General features: G+C 39.4%; 1 protein-coding gene across 4 annotated transcripts in view; it reads left to right on the top strand.

The window, feature by feature from the left end:
• INTS14 (integrator complex subunit 14) overlaps positions 1-21,110 on the top strand; it is a 32,734-nt gene that overhangs the window by 8,784 nt on the left and 2,840 nt on the right. For all 4 annotated transcript variants that reach the window (XM_008016221.3, XM_008016224.3, XM_008016222.3 and 1 more), the window contains exons 4-11: positions 2,634-2,789; positions 3,577-3,695; positions 4,101-4,243; positions 7,066-7,158; positions 9,361-9,505; positions 11,221-11,354; positions 18,032-18,150; positions 20,825-20,890. In XM_008016221.3, the coding sequence (XP_008014412.1) occupies positions 2,634-2,789; positions 3,577-3,695; positions 4,101-4,243; positions 7,066-7,158; positions 9,361-9,505; positions 11,221-11,354; positions 18,032-18,150; positions 20,825-20,890 (975 nt within the window). The remainder of the gene's footprint in view (positions 1-2,633; positions 2,790-3,576; positions 3,696-4,100; positions 4,244-7,065; positions 7,159-9,360; positions 9,506-11,220; positions 11,355-18,031; positions 18,151-20,824; positions 20,891-21,110) is intronic.

Genomic DNA, 21,110 nt, shown 5'->3' with positions numbered 1-21,110 from the left:
TAACCAAGGTTTTAGACAGCTGTACTCTGTCTTTGTTATTTAGTAAAGTCTGTTTCATTTTGACATTCATGAAATATTTCATTATCCCATAACATCTGAAAAAGCTGGTGGAGGTAAATCATTATGTAGCAATTGTTGATACCTAGGAAAGGAAATTGCCTTGTAGTCAATTGACTATCATGCCAAAAGATGACATCCTTCCAGGGGACCTCTACTAAGCATTCTTAGGCTTTATCAGTAAGTGCCAATCTTGATATTTCACACAGTGCCACCACTTAATACTGCCTTAAGGGCCGGGCGCGGTGGCTCACACCTGTAAACCCAGCACTTTGGGAGGCCGAGGCAGACGGATCACAAGGTCAGGAGTTCGAGACCATCCTGGCCAATATGGTGAAACTCTGTCTCTACTAAAAATACAAAAATTAGGTGGGTGTTGTGGCATATGCCTGTAGTCCCAACTGCTCGGGAGGCTGAGGCAGGCGAATCACTTGAACCTGGGAGGCAGAGGGTGTAGTGAGCCGAAATCACACCACTGCACTCCAGCCTGGGTGACAGAGTGAGATTCCGTGTCAAAAAAAAAAAAAAAAAAAAAAAAAAAACTGCCTTAATTGCCTATTATCATCAGGTTACCGGACTAGGCTAGGGAAAGCAAAAATAATCCTCTCCTGGGATGCATGGGAAGTCTGTCCCCCACAGGATCATTCTGAAGCAATGAAGAAAAGGAAAATGATTTTGCAGTTACTCTCCATTGTTGGTATATTTTATTGTTTTTTTCAAATTACAGGTTGATTAAGAATGCATTTTAAAGATCTTGTATATTTCTGGTTAAATAGCCTTTATAAATACATACTTTAACCAGGTGTCATTTTAGTTGACCAGGCGTAGTTTGTCATCTTTGAAAATAAAGTGGCAAAGTTCAGACTACTATGCTGGTACTTCCTAGGAGCACATGTGAAATGAATCTTCATTCCATATTTGACATTGGTATGTTAGATACCAACTCCTTATCTAAGAATTGGGGTTCTAGTTTTTTGTTTTTTTTTTGAGACGGAGTCTGGCTCTGTCGCCCAGGCTGGAGTGCAGTGGCCAGATCTCAGCTCACTGCAAGCTCCGCCTCCCAGGTTTACGCCATTCTGCCTCAGCCTCCCGAGTAGCTGGGACGACAGGCGCCTGCCACCTCGCCCGGCTAGTTTTTTGTATTTTTTAGTAGAGACGGGGTTTCACTGTGTTAGCCAGGATGGTCTCGATCTCCTGACCTCGTGATCCGCCCGTCTCGGCCTCCCAAAGTGCTGGGATTACAGGCTTGAGCCACCGCGCCCGGCCTGGGGTTCTAGTTTTAATACAATTAAGTAAGAATTGGTTGTGAAGGTTTTTGTCCTTTTTTAGGTGTTCAGAGGCAAGCTTTTAAAAAATATTTTATTAGATGAAGTAGAGTAAAATGCATTGATCTTAAGTACACAGTTCACTGAGTTTTGACAAATGTATACACCTGTATAACCACTACTACAACTAAGACATAGTATTCTTTATCCTATAATGTAGAGTGGGGTTCTAGCACCCCACAAAATTTTCTCATGCCCTTTTTTGGATTTTTTTTTTGGCGGGGGGTACAGGTTGAGGTTTTGTTTTGTTTTTCGAAACAGAGTCTCACTCTGTCACCCAGGCTGGACTGCAGTGGCATACTCACTGTAGCCTCAACTTCCCAGACTCAAGTGATCCTCCTACCTCAGCCTCCCAAGTAGCTGGGCCTGCAGGCACACACCACCATGCCCAGTTAATTTTTGTATTTTTTGTAGAGACAGGGTTTCACCATGTTGCCTAGGCTGGTCTTGAACTCCTGGCCTCAAGTTATCTGCCTGCCTTGGCTTCCCAAAGTGCTGGGATTACAGGCGTGAGCCACCATGTCAGGCCTGCTTTTTTGTTTTGTTTTGGTTTATTTTATTTTATTTATTTATTTATTTTTTGAGACGGAGTCTCGCTCTGTCACCCAGGCTGGGGTGCAGTGGCCGCATCTCAGCTCACTGCAAGCTCCGCCTCCCAGGTTAACGCCATTCTCCTGCCTCAGCCTCCCGAGTAGCTGGGACTACAGGCGCCCGCCACCTCGCCTGGCTAGTTTTTTGTATTTTTTAGTAGAGACGGGGTTTCACCGTGTTAGCCAGGATGGTCTCGATCTCCTGACCTCGTGATCCGCCCGTCTCGGCCTCCCAAAGTGCTGGGATTACAGGCTTGAGCCACCGCGCCCGGCTTGTTTTGTTTTAAAAAGACAGAGTCTCTCTTTGCATAGGCTGGAGTACAGTGATGTGACCACGGCTCACTGCAGCCTTGACCTCCCAGGCTCAAGTGATCCTCCCACCTCAGCCTCCCAACTTGCTGGGACCACAGGTGCATGCCACCACTCCCAATTTTTTTTTTAAGTTTTTGTGGAGATAGGGTCTCCTTATGTTGTCAAGGCTGGTCTTGAACTCCTTGGCTCGAGCAATCCTCCTGCCTTGACCTCCCAAAGCACTAGGATTACAGGCTTGAGCAACTGTACCCAGACCTGGTGCCCCTCTCTAGCAGTGAAGACATTGCTAAATGGGACTGCTTTAAATATGTAATTTAATCTACAGCCTCCTCTCTCTTTTTACAAACAGGTTGTCCTGGTGACAGACGGCTGTCTTGGCATTGGTAGAGGGTCACTACGACATTCCTTAGCTACTCAAAATCAACGAAGTGAGAGCAACAGGTTTCCACTACCTTTTCCTTTCCCATCTAAGTTATATATCATGTGCATGGCGAATTTGGAGGAGGTAATACCTTTTACTAAGTTTTTAGTTTGATTAGGCATATTTTACAGCTTAGTTTATTTTTCAGTGCATACCACTAGTGCTGTATTGTATATACTGTAGTATTGAACTCCATTGGTTTCAGCTGAGGCTGGTCATTTTATTTGAAAAGATTCTGGGTCTCAAATGTTCTTTGAAATTTCAGAGTGTTGCCCCATCTGGGGAACATAGCTGGAGTTGTTATCCATCCTGCTGATGGATAAAGGGTCAAGGTGTTCTTTTTAGCGTTATTCATTTCCCTTATATAAGAATTCGTATCTCCATTCCACCAGAAATGTTGACAGTAGTGTGCTTTGACTTTGACAGAAGAGTAAAGTAACATTATTCTGATATATGTTTTATTAAACACTTAAACATTCTTTGTTTTCCCATTCATTTGGGAAAGTGATTTAACCTTTTTTCCCCTCAGTTTTTCTGTCTGTAAAATGTAGATAATGATGGTTCTCACCAAAAGACGTTAGAAATACTTTGGAGGAAAGATGCTGTGTAAATACTAACTGTGGTCACCTCTGAGAATCATTGCAAAACTACTCCTAAATGAAATAGCTCTACCTGTGTCATTTTACGTAACATTCCTCTTTGGTAACCTTGAGTCAAAATTGTTGTAGTTATTTTCTTCTCACATTGACTGTTAAAAAAATCATCTGTTATTTATTGCCTGTGTTATTGTAATGGCTCTGACCTTGGTGTGCTGATAATAATATGGCATTTTGTGCCAGCCACTTTAAGGGTCATCTGTTTTGCTTTATAGCTCCAGAGCACTGATTCCTTGGAATGCCTTGAACGTCTCATAGATTTAAACAATGGTGAAGGGCAGATTTTTACTATTGATGGCCCCCTGTGCTTGAAGAATGTACAGTCTATGTTTGGGTGAGTATATGCTTAGAGTTCTTTTGCCTTCTTTACAATTCAGTATTATAATTTGACATCCAGAAAGACTATCTGTTTTACTGTTCCTAATTGTGTCATTTCATTTTCCCCAAGTTGTACATTTTTCAGATAAAGTGATTGGTAGTAATGACTTTTTAAAGTAAATCTATACTGGCTGTAGATACTGACTTCCTTGTAATGACTCAGCAATTTCAAATTAACTTGCTCTTGGGCTTTTCAGCATTGAAATTTCCTCACCAAAAATGTCACATTTTGTTCTGTTTTACAGATGGTCAGATCTTAGTTTTGGAACCAACTTGAAAGGAAAACAACCCTTGCGTCTTGAAAAATTAACTTTATATGTATCGTATTACTCTTCTATAACTATTAATTTTCATATTCTAGAAAACTGATAGATCTGGCTTATACGCCTTTCCATGCTGTTCTCAAGTGTGGCCACCTAACTGCTGATGTGCAAGTCTTCCCCAGGCCAGAACCTTTTGTTGTAGATGAAGAAATTGATCCTATCCCTAAAGTCATTAACACAGGTAACTTTTTTAAAAAACTTCTTTCTTAGTTTCTCTGTTATCCTTACTTTCTTCTAACTTGTGACTTTTACCGTCTTCTCTGTCTAAGAAGGTTAAAAAGAAATATATATATTGTGATACAGGTTGAGTATTCCTTACCCAAAATGCTTGGGACCAGAAGTGTTTCAGATTTCAGATTTTTTTGGGTTTTGGGAGAGTTGCATTTTACTTAGTGATTGAGCATCCTTAATCTGAAAATCCAAGGTGCTCCAGTGAGCATTTCATTTGAGCTTTGTGTCAGCTTCATGCATGTGTAATAGTTGTGGATTGTGGAGCATTTTGGATTTCAGATTTTCAGATAGGGGATACTCAACCTGTACTAGGGTGCTGTTGTCATCAGCACTTTGGATTGGAAGATTCATTACCTAAGGGGTGGCAGAATATTGGTTTTTTTATGGTAAGGTCATCAGTTGATCTCCAATCCTAGATAATTATAACCACGAATTATTAGAGTTGGAAATCATAGCCATATTCACTAGCATTGAAATCTTTGAGATGATTCTTAATAGAGATACTGGACTTAATTAGTGTCATAATTAAGGTCATATAAGAAGAGCTAGCGGCCGGGCGCGGTGGCTCAAGCCTATAATCCCAGCACTTTGGGAGGCCGAGACGGGCGGATCACGAGGTCAGGAGATCGAGACCATCCTGGCTAACACGGTGAAACTCCATCTCTACTAAAAAAAAAAAAAAAAATACAAAAAACTAGCCGGGCGAGGTGGCGGCGCCTGTCGTCCCAGCTACTCGGGAGGCTGAGGCAGGAGAATGGCGTTAACCTGGGAGGCAGAGCTTGCAGTGTGCCGAGATCCCGCCACTGCAGTCCAGCCTGGGCGACAGAGCGAGACTCCGTCTCAAAAAAATAAATAAATAAATAAAATAAGGACTAGTTTCTATACTTTGCAGTATGACTCTTGCTGTGTGACCCTGGGAAGTCTTCCTCTAGTTCTTATTGGCTAGGTAGGGAGAATCAACCAGATGGTCTTGGAATTCTTAGTTCCGATATAGTGTACTCTTCTAGTCCTGTTACTTATATTATGACTGAAAGAAAGTGATGTTGCCACAGCTTTTACCTGGTTCGTGTTGCTAATACTATGCTTAACTTAGACTGGCAAAGTGAAGAGTCAAAAATAGCAAGGAGCAGTGGAGAGGAGACTTACCTCCAATTGGTGGGTGGACTCCTTGAATATTAGGTGCATGTTTAACCTTTTAGGGTTGGATATTGTCAGTGTTTCAGTCACCATTACAGCCTTGATGTCCAGCATAGTGCCTGACACTTAGTAGGTGCCCAATAGATAATTGTTCAGTCAATAAATGATTAGAATTAAATGTGCAGTGAATGCTGGTTGTTTGAGGTATATGGATTTTTAAGGAGTTTTGGAGTGAGGGACTGTGAACAGTCTTTTTACTTTTTGTGCCTTTAGCTTCTGGCTATCTAGAAGCAAGGCATCCATCTCTTCTACTGTGACTAGACAGTAGTATGTTAAGCTGTACCAAAAGTCTTGTTGCCTTCATAACAGTTAGATTCCACTTCCTTCCCATCCTTTTTCGAAGAGTAAATTTGAATAGATCTTTTCTTTCCCATATAAATTCTTAGTGGGAGATCTTTCTTGGAGCTAAACTACTCTAAGATATAGTAGACCTTTTCCTACTCAAATGAAAAATATCTAGCTGCTTATACTAATGAATTTATTACTCAGCTAAGGGAGGTAAGGACAGCAAATCTCCAGAGAAGCATACTTCCTAATACATTAGAAATATGGCCAGGTGCAGTGGCTCACGCCTGTAGTCCCAGCACTTTGGGAGGCCGAGGTAGGCGGATCACCTGAGGTCAGGAGACCAGCCTGACCAATATGGAGAAACCCCATTTCTACTAAAAATACAAAATTAGCCAGACGTGGTGGCACATGTCTGTAATCCCAGCTACTTGGGAGGCTGAGGCAGGATAATCACTTGAGCTCGGGAGGCAGAGGTTGCAGTTAGCTGAGATTGCACCATTGTACTCCAGCCTGGGCAACAAGAGTGAAACTCCGTCTCAAAAAATATATATATATATAAGGTGTTCACCATGTTCTGATTTTTAAAAATTCTTTTGAAAATATGGGTATTAATCTAGAAGAAAGACTGAAAAGCACATCAATAAAATATTAATAGAGATTTCCTTTGATTATGAATGAGTGACTTTTTCTTCTTTATAATTTGTATTGTTTTTTAAGTTTTTATGTTATATAATTGAAATTCTTAAGTTCTTTTGGTTACATTTATTTTTGTTTATTTTAGGTTTTCAACAAATACTTTTGGTCTTTACTACAGCTTCTATAAAGCAGAGAAATCATTGTCATATTTAGACTGCTTACCCTAGTTTTGTATAAAATACAGTTCTTAGAGAGATGTTTTTAATACAATAGCTTTATTCTTCAAAGGCTGATTGTAGTTGCTGTGGAAGTGTTTGACTATGATGCCCCCTGGTGACCTGAACATCCCTGACTACACAGAGGGATTAGCCTTTCAGTTTTTGCCTTGGCTGGGGTCTTAACCTTATAAAAATAAAATTTAGCAGATTTTGTCATATAACTTAAACTCATTAAATAAATGACAGTTATCATTATTTCCTGAGCAACTTAAAATGCAAATTATTGGACGACCCCATAGAGAAATCTAATAACTTTCCCAGTCATCATATTTGAAACCACAACCTAAACAGTGCATTTGTGAAATCTAATACACAGAAAATAATGTACTTTTCCATAGAATGAATTAATTCTATGTTGATTCCTTCATTTCAGATTTGGAAATAGTGGGATTTATTGATATAGCTGATATTTCAAGTCCCCCAGTTCTGTCCAGACATCTGGTCTTACCTATAGCACTTAACAAAGGTGAGTTCTCTTCCTATTCCAGTGATATGTCTGAAGCATCTTATTAACTAAAGTTATTCTTAAATCTTAGTAGGATAGCCCATTTTGCAGAATTTAGGGGAAAGGAATAGTTACAGAATTGGATTTTAGAAAGTAGAATATTGCCTAATATAGCAGAAAAGTAATTCTGCTTTACATGGTAGAAACATTTTGACACCTATTTACTGTGTGTTGGTTTGTGAATTTACAGTGGAGATCCTCTTTAGAGATGAGAATGCTTAGTCCCTCATCCAGGGCTCTCTGCCTTTCCTAGTAGTAACATGCTGAGAAAGCTTAAGTAGTTATCAGAAGGTTACTTGATAAATGTGCAAGTCAAATACAGCTTTATAAAGGGAAGAATCACATCTGTTCTTTGTTCTACTAGTGCTCAGCACATAGTAGATACTCAGTAAATATTGTTGAACAAATGGGTGAATGCAGGCCCTTGTGAGTCCTCCTTACTGCAGCATATATCTGTAGGAACTATAAAGTCATCTCCCCAAATTCAACATCTCTCTGGAGAATGCTAGACTCTAGCTCTTTAAAATTCTCTTTATCAAGGGTGGCACTGTGCTGTGGTGGGTATAGAGCAGGAGCTCTGGTCCCTGTCTGGCTACAGGTTCAAATCCTAGTTCTACCCTTAAAATTATCTTTTTCTCTGTTTTAGGCTGACCATCCACTTTATATTTATCAGCTTTCTCTAAGAAGTGTATGTAGTCAGGTTTTCACATACTGAGTAATGACCACATTCCATTTATGCCCAGGTTATCTCAGTTGGAGTATTGGATATTCTATAACCAATCACATGTTCACAGACAGAATCTTGGTATATACTCACAGATATATAATCTGAGTATATATCAAGTATAATATAATCTTGATATATACTCAACTGTGTTGATAATTATTATTCTCAGAGAACAGGCAGATTTCCCTTATTTCTAAGGCCCTGGGGAATTCTGCATGCCAGTATAATGGCCAAAAAAGAAATTGAGCAAAATAAACTATTTATGTAGGAGAATAGTGAAAAGAAAAATATAGGAAGGTGGCCGGGCGTGGTGGCTCACACCTGTAATCCCAGCACTTTGGGAGGCTGAGGTGGGCAGATCACGAGGTCAGGAGATTGAGACCATCCTGGCTAACACGGTGAAACCCCATCTCTACTAAAAATACAAAAAAAAAAAAAAAAAAAATTAGCTGGGGGTGGTGGCAGGCACCTGTAGTCCCAGCTACTCAAGAGGCTGAGGCAGGAGAATGGCATGAACCCATGGGCGGAGTTTACAGTGAGCCGAGATCGCGCCACTGCCCTCCAGCCTGAGCGACAGAGCAAGACTCCATCTCAGAAAAAAAGAAGAAGGAAAATATGGGAAGGCAGAATAGCACCGTGTTGTAAGGGCTGTTGAATTGTCTAGCTAAACTGGGCAAATTCTTCCTGTTGAATTAGAAAGTCTTTGAACAAAACAGAACAGACATAGATATTTTCAGAGGGAAGTTAATTGTAGGAAGATTCATCTGTCAGCAGAGTGTGAGAGAACCTGGAGAATCCAGTCAAGAACCTTATAGAGTAATCATTGTTTATCTTTGGGAACTCACATGCATGTGCTGCCCTAAGCCTGTTGGTTATGAATATACTTGACATATCTGTATCTAATTCTGTTTAAATGGGTGCCTGAAGCTTCCAGATAGCATCTAACTAAACATCCTAGTTGAACTGTGGAAAATGGATTTTTGTGTGTGCAGCAGCTTTACTGAGATATAATTCATATACCGTATACTTCACCCATTTAAAGTGGTTTGTGGGTTTTAGTATATTTGCAGAGTTGTGCAACCATCACCACAATCAATTTGAGAACTTTTTTATAACCCCAAAAAGAAACCCTGCACCCTTTATCAACTCCCAGACACCTCCCCCCATTTCCCTTACCCCAAATAACCACTAATATCCTTTCTCTATATATAGATTTGCCTATTCTGGATGTTTTATATAAATGGAATTCATATAATGTGTGGAAACTGACTTCTATGTAGACATGGGAAAACTGGAATGAGTTTTTCCTGTGTTATAATATTCCCTTAGAACTCTACACTATCCCTTAAAGGCTAGAAACATCCAAGAGTATAAATTGGGGTTTAGGGTTTTTGTAGGTAATTTCAGTCTGACCTGTTATCTCTTTTTTTTCACAGAAGGTGATGAGGTGGGTACTGGCATCACTGATGACAATGAAGATGAAAATTCAGCCAATCAGATTGCAGGCAAAATACCCAACTTTTGTGTCCTGCTCCATGGTAGCCTAAAAGTGGAAGGAATGGTAGCGATTGTTCAATTAGGGTAGGAGACTTTGTTTACATTTGGTTGAATGAAAGGGAAAATCATTTTACAAAGTGAAGTATTTTGCAGACTTTTCTGAAAGAAATAGAAAGGTCCTTGTCACTTTTTCCTTTTCCTGTCACACTTTCTCACCTGCTACTACATTCCTTTTTTTTTTTTTTTTTTTTTTTTTTTTTTTTTTTTTTTTTTTGAGTCAAGACCTTGCTCTGTCCCCCAGGGTTACAGTGGCATGATCACGGCTCACTGCAGCTTCAACCTCCAGGCTCAAGCAATCCTCCCATCTCTGCCTTCCAAGTAGCCAGGACCCAGGTGTGCACCACCATACCTGGCTAATTTTTTTTTTTTTTTTTTTAATTTATAAAAGTGGGGTCTTACTGTATTGCCCAGACTGGTCTTGAACTCCTGGGCTCAAGGATCCTCCCACCTTGGCCTCCCAAAATGCTGGGATTATGGGTATTGAGCCACAGTGCCCAGCTGCTATTACCTTCTAAACTACTCTTTTAATCATTCCCTAGAAGAAGTGTGGAGCGAGCCTTTTAATTATGTTGCTTTTATTTTATATCCTTTCTCAATTTTCCTATTTCTAATCCTATCTAGAATACCTGGGTTCTGGTTATAGCAATGCTAACTTGCTTTAGGATCTTAGGCAAGATTCACAGACTCCTTATCTATAAAATGAGGGGATAGAACTAAACAAAAAAAAGATACTGATAACATTGAGCATTTTATTATGTGCCAGGCACTCCTCTAGGTATTTTACATATGTTAGCACATTTAATCCCTCATAACAACACTATATGGGAGGTATCAGCATTATCCCTATTTTATAGATGAGGAGACTGAGGCTTAGAGAGGTTGTGGAACTTGCCCAAGGTCACACAGCTAGTAATGAAAGAGCCATGATTCTTACCCATGCATTCTGACTCCAGAGCCTACTCATAATCATTCTGCTGTGTTCCTTCCCTGTGAGGAAACCCCATTAGCTGTTACATTTTCTGAAGTCTCAAAATTGCAAAACCATCTATTTCCCTTTCTATAATACATATTGTTAGAAAAGAGGAGGTCCCTGATCATTTTCTGGCCACTACCTGGGGTTGGCTGGTTTATATCAAGAGGTTAGGATTAATCAAAGGAAGCATGGCTCCATTTCTGCTACAGTTAAAATTATCTGGTCCAAAAAGAGGAATGCAGATCTTACTAGGTATTAGTCTGCTATATTTCTTGGCACCCAAGCTACTTGTACTGGTTTGAATATGAGAATCATTTGGGACCCTTTGAGAAACTGGGGACAGAGTCTCTCTTACAGAACAGGATGATGGCCTTGTGCCCTGTGGTAGAAGGGCTTCTCTTGGTGCTGCTGTGAGTGACTTAGTGAGGCAGCTGACAGGACCTATAGGTCACAGCCTTTACCCCTCCTCATCACCTCTCCAGCTACTTGCTACTCTTTATGATTTGTTTTTTCTCTTTCAAGACTGCTTTTGATTTCCATATCCACATAATTTTACCTGAATAATAATAAATATCCCAGAAGAATGGAAATATTAGGGGAGAGCAGTATGCATTTTCAGGTTTAGGTTTTGGCTTTGGTAAAAGTAATGTGCCTAATTTCAAAACTGAAGCCTGTGTCTCTCAAGAGAAAAATACAGGCTAGACTTATTTAACTTGACAGTCTCAGGCTTGATGTTCTTCTGATCTTCTGTCTTCTCTCCATCTAGTCCTGAATGGCATGGAATGCTCTACTCCCAAGCTGACAGCAAGAAGAAATCAAACCTCATGATGTCTCTCTTTGAGCCTGGCCCAGAACCTCTCCCATGGCTAGGGAAAATGGCACAATTGGGTCCTATTTCAGGTATAATCCAGATCAGATTTTACTTATCTTGACTTTGTTTTCATTCTGCTGTTCTCAATGTCTCTGACTGTGCAGTCAGAGAACTGACTCATCTCCCTTACTAGTATGCCATGGTCTCAGATGATGCTGGATGTGTACATGGAAAACTTGAAGAGAGTTTGATGTTTGAACTCCTGAATTTTACAGCTCGGGAGAAATCGACATTTAGATTGCTTTAAATAAATAAACTCTTCAGTGGCTTAGAGTGAAAAACTAATCTCCATAATTTTTTTTCTTGGTGTACTATAGTTCAACTCAAGTAATTTCCTGTCATTCCTAGATAATGTAATCCTTCCTTCTTGAAACTGTTTTTCTGTAGCTTTCCTGACATTGCTTCTGGTACCTATTTGACTTTTTCTTTGGCAGACTTTTCTTTTTGTCTTTGTTTTGTCTTTTCTTTCCCTTGCCTCATGATTTCCAACATGTTGTTCTTTGCCTTCTTCTCTTTGGTTATTCTTCTCCCTTGGTTATTTTATCAGCTGTAAGAACTTCACATTTCCCAAATCTGTAGCTCTAGTCTCACCTGATCTCTCCCCGGAATTTGCATATCATATTTCCAGTTCCTAGTTGGATCTCTCCACCTGGATATTCCGTCACAGTCTCAAGCTCAGCTGTTTGTTACAGACCTGTTGTCCCGCACTCGTTTCTCCTCAAACTATTCCTCCTTCTGATTTTCCTCCTCCTTTTGATTAAGGCATTTGTGCCACTAGCTACTCAGGTTCCAACTGTAGAGTCATCTTTGACTCATTTGGGCCCATTTCAATTTCAGGAACATCTACCAAGCAAGCTGTTCTGTGCCAGGCCTAGGGGATAAAAGAGTTAGCTGGAGTTGTTCAAAGTCTAGTGGAAAGTGGAATGATCACAGACTGGCACAAATCAGAGTTAGCCTGTAGGAGATGATGATGAGCTCTGCCTAGAGGACTCAGGAGAATCTTCACAGAGGAGAAATACCCTAGTTGAGTTTTGAAGAAAAGGAGGAACTTGCTAAGCTAATGAAGGGAAGAAAGGGCATCCTGGGCAAACAGAACACCTACAGAAAGAAAAGGAACTGCAGCACAAAATGTGAGACTGGGTGTGGGAGGGGCAGATGGTAGATTGGAGATTGGTAGTAGCTAGAGTGGAGCAGGCCTTGTCTGAAATGTGAAGAACCAAGAATTTATCTTGCAGATACTGGGAAGCCACTGAAGAGGAGTAATATGATCAGATCCTTCTGGCTACAGTGAGAACAGAGGGATACCAGTTAGGAAACTATATTTTAGGGGCTGGTGCCCCCTGCAGTTGTACAATATGGCCATAATCCAAGTGAGAGATAAGAAATTTGTATTTAGAAAGATATCTCTGTGGAGTGTGGATTTGAAAAGGCAAGGACCTGTGGCTGAAAGTTACTGTGTTAGTCCCGGAAATGTGAAGATGAGAGCCAGACCGTGGTAATAACTGGGGGTAAAATACATTTAGGAAGTAGGATCAATAACGTTTGGATTTGAAAATAAAGGAGAGAGAAGTGTTAAAAATGATCCCAGGTTTCTGACCTGGGCTGCAGGGTGAAAGGTAGTACTATTAGTTGAAATAGATAATAGAGAGAGAAGAGTAAATTTGGGAAGAACGTATTTTGTTTATGTTGAGTTTGTGCCTATGAGATATAGGTGGAGGTGCCTAGAGACAATTCTGTAGAAGTCTGAAGTTGAGGAGAGAGGGCAGAGTTGGAGATAAAATTTTAGGTTGTAAAGCTATCACAAATAGTTAAAATGGTGGGAATGAGGGAGATCGCTCAGGGCAGTGGTTCACAAATTTTGAGTTTTTGTGTACAAAAATAAATTTGGAATAAATACCACATGTTCTCACCTATATATGGAAGCTAAAAAAAATGAGTTCATAGAAGTAGAGAGTAGAATCTAGAATCATGGTCATTAGAGGTTGGGAAGGGTAGTGAGGAGAGGAGAATAGGGAGAGGTAACAGATACAAAATTACAGCTGTTAGGGAGGAATAAGTTCAGTGCTCTATAGCATTGTAGTGTGAATATTGCTCACAATAATTTAGCATATATTTTCAAAAAGCTAGAAGAGAGGATTTTGAATATTCACAACACAAAGAAATGATAAATATTCAGGCAGGCATGGTGGCTCATGCCTGTAATCCCAGTACTTTGGGAGGCCAAAGCAGGTGGATCACTTGAGTCCAGGAGTTTGAGACAAGCCTGGCCAACATGGCGAAACTGTATCTCTACCACAAATACAAAAATTAGCCCAGCATGGTGGTGTGCACCTGTGGTCCCAGTTACTCAGGGAGCTGAGGTGGAAGGATCGCTTGAGCCCAGGAAGCAGAGGCTGCAGTGAAACCTGATTGCACCACTGCACTCCAACCTGTCTGGCCCTCACAGGAAAAGTTTGCCAACCTCCGACTAGACTATTGTGATGGTTTTCACCAAAGATGCATATCTATAATCTAAGATGGTAGTAGCATTCAGACTCCTTTCTGATCTGGCTTCCAATGTAGCAACACTTGGCTTGTTACAGTTGTTCTTCATTCCAGTTGAACTGCTGTTCACTCTACCCTGTGTTCATGTTGTTTTTTCCTCCTTCTGGGTCTGTTCCGCTTTTCGGTGTGGATAATAATAGCTAATATTATAATGAACTTAACTTTGTGCTAGGCACTGTGCTGGACATAATGAGGGTACCATATCATTTAACTCTCACAGCAGTCTTAGAATTGGAATTATGATAACAAATAACAATTAATAATAAAACCTACCTCAGAGGGTTGTTGAGCAAAACATGCAAATAGCACTATTGTTTGTACCAATCCCTCCTACTCCCAGTTCTGTTCCTAGAGACAACTACTTTTTAAAACGTATTTGTTTCTTTTGGTATTTATTTATTTATTTATTTATTTATTTATTTTTATTTTATTTTATTTTATTTTATTAAGACAGAGTCTCACTCCATCGCCCAGGCTGGAGTGCAGTGGTGCAATCTTGGTTCACTGCAATCTTCACCTCCCAGGTTGAAGCGATTCTTCTGCCTCAGCCTCCTTAATAGCTGTGACTATAGGGACAAGCCACCATGCCCGGCTAATTGTTGTATTTTTAGTAGAGACAGAGTTTCACCATGTTGTTGGTCAGGCTGGTCTCAAACTCCTGACCTCAAGTAATCCTCCTGCCTCGGCCTCCCAAAGTGCTGGGATTACAGGTGTGAGCCACCGTGCCCAGCCTTATTTACATTTCTAAATAATGTAGGGATGTCGCCCTATTTCCCAGGCCGGAGTGCAGTGGTGTGATCTCAGCTCACTACAACTTCTGCCTCCTGTATTCAAGCAATTCTCGTGCCTCAGCCTCCCCAGTAGCTGGAACTACAGGTGCCCACGACCACGCTTGGCTAATTTTTGTATTTTTAGTAGATACGGGGTTTCACCATGTTGGCCAGTCTGGTCTCAAACTCCTGACCTCAAGTGATCCGCCTGCCTTGGCCTCCCAAAGTGCTGGGATTACAGGCGTGAGCCTCCATGCCCAGCCTCCTGTTTTATTATTTTTTATTTATTTTTTGAGACAGGGTCTCACTCTGTCACCCAGGCTGAAGTGCAGTGGCACAATCTTGGCTCACTGCAGCCTTGACCTCTCAGGTGATCCTCCCACATCAGCCTCCCATGTGGCTGGGACCACAGGTGCATGCCACCATGCCTGGCTAATTTTTTTGATTTTTTTATATAGACAAGGTCTCACTATGTTGCCAAGGCTGGTCTCAAACTCCTGGGCTAAAGCAGTCCTCCACCTTAGCCTCCCAAACTGTTGGGATTACAGGCGTGAGCCACTACACCCAGCCCTTTTCCCCATTTTAGATGCCATTTTTTGACTTTTTAAAGGATGAGTATTTAGCTCTATTAACACCGCCATCTCCCACCCACCTACACAAGATGCACATTTTCCCTCCTTCTATCCTCCCAATGTAGTTATAATGTTCTTTTTGGTTAAATCAGTATTCAGTCCTTGTTAGATGATGTAAATGTTATTTACAACTAAGCTATGTGGTATACCAATTTATATTTCCTTTGTTTTGCAGCTTTTTGTCCCCTAGCTCAGTCCCAGCTATTTTTTTTTTCTTTGCTTGTTTTCTATATAACTGACTAATTCCTCCCTAAGTAAAATACATTTTTCAAGTATTTTATCGGTTTCCTTTTTTTTCTTAGCATCATCTCCCATCCTCCTGCTTCATAAATGGTATGGTTATTCCCCAGACCTATTGCATAGGTGTCATCCTGAGTCTCCCCTTTACATCTCTCCTATGGGTCTCCTGTTCACAACTCCTGAAAAAAAAGATACATGAGAAGTAAATATTTTGAAATCTTGTGTATTTTGGAAATATATATATGTTTATTTCATTCTTTATTCTTCATGATAGTTCGGTTAGGAATTGAGTTCTAAGTTGGAAGTCATAAGTCATTTTCCCTCAGAGTTTTGAAGCATTACTCTGTTGTCTCTTCTGGAGTCCAGTGTTGCTACGGAAAGTTAGTGCCATGGTGACTCAAAGACCTTTGACCCTGAACTGTATTTTCTCCATATTCCTCGGTGATCTTCTTTGTATCCCTGGTGTTCTGATTTCAGAATGTTGGTCTCTTCATTCATTTTGCTAGGCACTCAGTAGACCCTTTCCGTCTGGCAATTCATGTTCTTCAGTATTGGGAAGATCAATTATTTCTTTGATTTCCTCTTTCTGTATTCTCTGTTCTCCTTTTCTGAAACATATATTTGTGATTTGTATTTGTAATTTTCTATCTCTTTCTGCCCATTTTCCCATTTTTTAAATTTTTTCTGTCTTCTGTATCTTCAAATTTATGTTATAATTTTTATTTTTTGTTTATACTATCATATTTTTTATTTCTTCTTTCATAAATGTAATATTTCCTGTCTCCTAAGCCAGTTAGTTACCACATATAGGCTCCAGACAACTAATGACAGTACAAAATAGGCTCTGATTAGATGTTGAAATGTTTGGTAGTGATACTAAGTGCTAGGGGATAAAAGGGTCTAAAAAAAGCCACTATCTGCCAGAAAAACTTGAAACAATTTCATGGAAGGGGTAAGGTAGGATCTGGACTTGGAATATAGGTAGGTAAGTTTGGACAGGTAAGGAATGGCAGTGTTGAATGGTGGAAAAGGTGTTGGCTTTGGAAACAGGCCCAACTGAGTCACTGTGAAACCTTATATAAATCCAACCTCTCTGTGCCTTAGTTTCCTCATCTTTAATGGGACTAATAACATCTTCACTCTAGAGTTGCTGTAAAGAGAGAAGTTGAATATGTAAAGTATCTGGCACCTAGTTGGAATTTAATAAATATTCTTTATTCTGTAAGTTCCTTGAGGCTGAAAAGTATTTTCTCTAGGCACAATTCCTGGCACAGTGCTTGCTATGTAGCGGGGTCTTACTATAGATAATGAATGAATAAGTGAATGAGTAAATGAGTGAATGAGAAGGGAGAACATTCTAGGCAGTGGGGAGTAATAGAAATAGCAGGAAAGTTGGAAATGAGCTATCGTGTGGGAAAGGACTTGTAGGACCTTAGCCTGACTCAGAAGGTTTATATATTGACAAATATTAATGGAGATATGTCTGGAGAGTTGGGCCAGTATTTTATGGAGGAGACAGGGCTGAGGAGGGTTGACAAAGGAAGTGTTGGGCCAGTATCAAGGTGTTTCAATTAATGACCAAATCCAGGGTAGAGAATGTCTGGCTCAGTTAGACAGACTGGTCTAATTACATTTTTCACCATGAACGTTTGGGCAAGGGATTTAATTTCTCTGAACTTGTAGGAAAATGACTCCTGATCTGTCTATACCAGAAGGTGGTAATAATAATAAAGATCAAATACACCATTAGAAGTATGCGTGCTTTATAAGTTTGTGGCAGTTTCATAGGCTCAGGAAGCAGGTACAGAGACAAACCGTGTTTGTTCATGTGGCTATAAAACCAACATAGCTTTACATTTTTGGAAGCAATAAACTAAAAAGCCATATTGGGGTATGCTTCACCAATAAAAGTATTTCTTGTCTTGCCCTTTGCCTTAATTTGGCTATATATAGTTTTCCTTTTTAATTATTTTAATGCCTAGACCTGTGCTGTCTAATCCAGTAGATACTGGCCACATTAAATTTAATTAAAATTAAAGAAAATTTAAAATTCAGTTTCTCAGTCACACTAGCCACAGGTCAAGTGCTCAGTAGTTAGTAGCTACCATATTAGACAGCACAGATATAGAACATTTCCGTCATTCAGAAAGTTCAGTGGGAAAGCACTGGGTTAGACTATATAGAATTGCAGTATATATGTGTGTGTCTGTGTGTATGTATGTATATATATATTTTTTTAATATGTATTTGTTTTATTCTTTGACCTTAATTTATAAATCAGATAAGTGAAGCTTGTTTCTTTAAAAACATTAAGCTGTTTTTCACTTAAATGGGCCTCCTACATCAGTGGCTTTCTGTTGAGAACAGGTTCTCCAACCTGACTGAAGTTAATGGATTTTCTTAATTAACAAAGTGATAGGATATCAAAGATTGAGTGATTCAAAGAGCTTCTAGTCTAATTGGAAATGTAACTGATTGTGTTTTGCCAGATGTCATTTCAAGAATGTCTTTTCTTTTAAGATGCTAAAGAAAACCCTTATGGCGAGGATGACAATAAGAGCCCATTCCCCCTGCAGCCCAAAAACAAACGCAGTTATGCCCAGAATGTGACCGTCTGGATCAAACCCAGCGGCCTGCAGGTAACATTACCATTTATGTTGCTTTCCACTGGGGACAGGAGGCATTTGGGTAGGCAGGCAGGCATTTTATTTGATTTTCTTTTCCTTTGATACTTAGTAATTCATTTACTTCTAATGTTTGTCATTATTTCCAAAAGGGATTTGAGATGCCCTACAGTAAAACATGTATATAGCAAAATCATTTTTTACAAAATTTAGAGCAATAAGAATCCTAGAGGAAGAAGGAAGACAGTTGTGCCAGGAACCCAAGGCAAAATGATAATTTTACGTGAGCATTTTGGCTCTGAGCTTCCTGTTGACAAGGTCAGTTGTTCTTGTCTGAAAAAAGGAAATTTGTCAGTTTGTCTAGAGAGACATATTTTCCTGGCATTGAATTTTAGTGTGAAATTTTTTATATGGTGAGGCATTAAATAACATAATGGGTATTTAACAACAGTTTTGGAAAAGATGTAAAAGTCTTTATAACGATATTTCTTCCATCCCTTCAGTAGAACTCAATCCATAGAATTATATTTCACAAAAACACTTTCATAGGAAGCTATGATAATATGATTATCAAAGAATGATGCTTTCAGGCAAGGTATTCAGGAACATTTCTCCTTTCATCAACAAAAAGTCATTTATACCTGTTTTTAAAAATCACTTACTGAAACTTTTTTCTCCTTTGAGCACCTTTATTATATTTGTTCCTCCAGTAAGTTCAACCTAAACCAAATGAGAAGACACAGTCAGTCCATTTGGACAACAAAAGTAGTTTCTGTTGACTGCACAGTCTCTGAGCCCCCTTTCCATGGAGACTGAACCACATCCTGCCAAGGCTAATGTGTCAGGGGCCTCTTTGTTGGAAAATCGGGGTCTTCTATTTTCCTGATGTCCCTGACCCCAGTACTTCCTTGTCAGAGGGATATTAGAACCACTTTCACCACCAGTTATAGCTGAGCTTTTCTTATTTTTTAAAATTTTTTGGTTTGAATCTTGACTACTATAGAAAAAAATTCTTTTGTTCTTGGGTTTATTTTTCTTATTCTAGTAAAATATACATAAAATGTATCTTCAACCATTTTAAAGTACACAATTCAGTCCCATTTAGTACATTCACAATGTACCATCACCACTCTCTAGTTCCAGAACATTTTAATCACTTCAAAAGGAAACCCTCTGCCCATTAGAAAAGTCACTCCACATTCCTTCTCCCAGGCCCCGGCAACCACTCATTTGATTTCTGTCTCTATGGACTTACCTATTCTAGATATTTCATATAAACAGAATCATACAATTTGTGGCCTTTTGTGTTTGACTTCTTGTACTTAACATGATGTTTTCAAGGTTTATTCATGTTGTAGTACATATCAGTACTTCATTTTTATGGCTAATATTCCATATGTCTATATGTATGTGTCACATTTTGATTATTCTTCAGTCGATGGACATTAGGGTTACCTTTTGGCTATTGTGCATAATGCTGTTACGAGCATTCATGTATAAGTTTTTGTCTGAATATTTGTTTTCAATACTCTTGGGTATGTATTTTAATGGGAATGGGTTTGCTGGGTCAGACAGCAATTCTGCTTAACTTATTGAGGAATTGCCACACTCTTTCACAGTAGCCGCACCATTTTACATTCCTGCTAGTAGTGTATAAATGTTCCAGTTTCTCCACGTTCCTACCAATACTCGTTGTTTTCCTTTTATTATTATCGTATAGCTATCATAGTAGATGTGAAGTGGTATGTCTGTGTCTTTGCATTTCCTCAATGACTAGTAATGTGCATCTTTTCCCGTGCTTATTGGCCATTTGTGTATATTATTTGGAGAAGTATATACTCAAGTTCTTTGTCCATTTTTTAATTGGGTTTGTCTTTTTGTTGTTGAGTTTTTTATATATTCTAGATAGTATGATCCTTAGCAGATATGATTTGCAAATATCTTCTCCCATTTTGTGAGTTATCTTTTTACTCTCTTTATAGTGTCCTTTGATACACAAAAGTTTTTGGTTTTGAAGAAGCCAAATTTTGTTTTTTGCTTTTGTTGTTTGTGCTTTTTGCTGTCTTAAGAGATCATTGCCAAATCCAAGGTCATAAAGATTTACCCCCTATGTTTTCTTTTTCTTCTTCCCTTGAGAAACGCATCTCACTGTGTTGCCCAAGCTGGTCTCAAACTTCTGGCCTCAAGCCAGCCTCCTGAGTAGCTGGGATTACAGGGGCACACCACTGCACCTGGCCCCTGTTTTTTCTAAGAGTTTTATAGTTTTAGCTTTTACATGTAGGTCTCTGATCCATTTTGTGTTAATTTTTTGTATATGGTATTATGTAAGGGTCCAACATTATTATTTTGCATGTGGATATCCAGTTGTCTCAGCACCAAATGTTGAAAAGACTATTTTTTCCCCACTGAATGGTCTTTGCTCTGGTGATAGATGTATGGGTTTACTGGGTACATTTTTATGAGGCAAGTTTGTTTCTGTCAGGGGATTTATTTTACTATCAAACCTTTTGAAGGAGGGAGTGCTTTACTAATGTTGAACTGACATTAACACAGAAGGGATCCTCATCTTGACATTGTAGCTGTGTTCTCATTTTCATTTCTTTAAACATTTAGATCCATTCTTTTATATTATTTCCCCTTTTTACCACAGAATTCTAATGTTGGATTTTTTTTTTTTTACCCTTAATAGACAGATGTACAGAAGATTTTAAGAAATGCAAGGAAACTACCTGAAAAAACACAGACATTCTATAAGGTGAGACAGTTAGAATATAGTGGAAGAGGAGGTACCTCAAATATATGGTTCATAATAGTAGAACTGTGAGATGGCAGTGTGAATATGGGCAGGGATTAGAGATGTGTGACTTGTGCCTCAGTTTTTTCAAATAAACTCAGTAAAAGTGATAGGTCTGTTCCTTCCCTAAAATCCAAAAATTAGAAGGGTTTAAATGGCCTCATTCTGTACAGGCAGAGGG

This window comes from Chlorocebus sabaeus, chromosome 26, assembly GCF_047675955.1.
Source record: "Chlorocebus sabaeus isolate Y175 chromosome 26, mChlSab1.0.hap1, whole genome shotgun sequence".
In the NCBI taxonomy this organism is placed as follows: domain Eukaryota; kingdom Metazoa; phylum Chordata; class Mammalia; order Primates; family Cercopithecidae; genus Chlorocebus; species Chlorocebus sabaeus.
The sequence above is the reverse complement of the archived record's forward strand: the minus strand, read 5'-3'. Positions and strand labels throughout refer to the sequence as shown.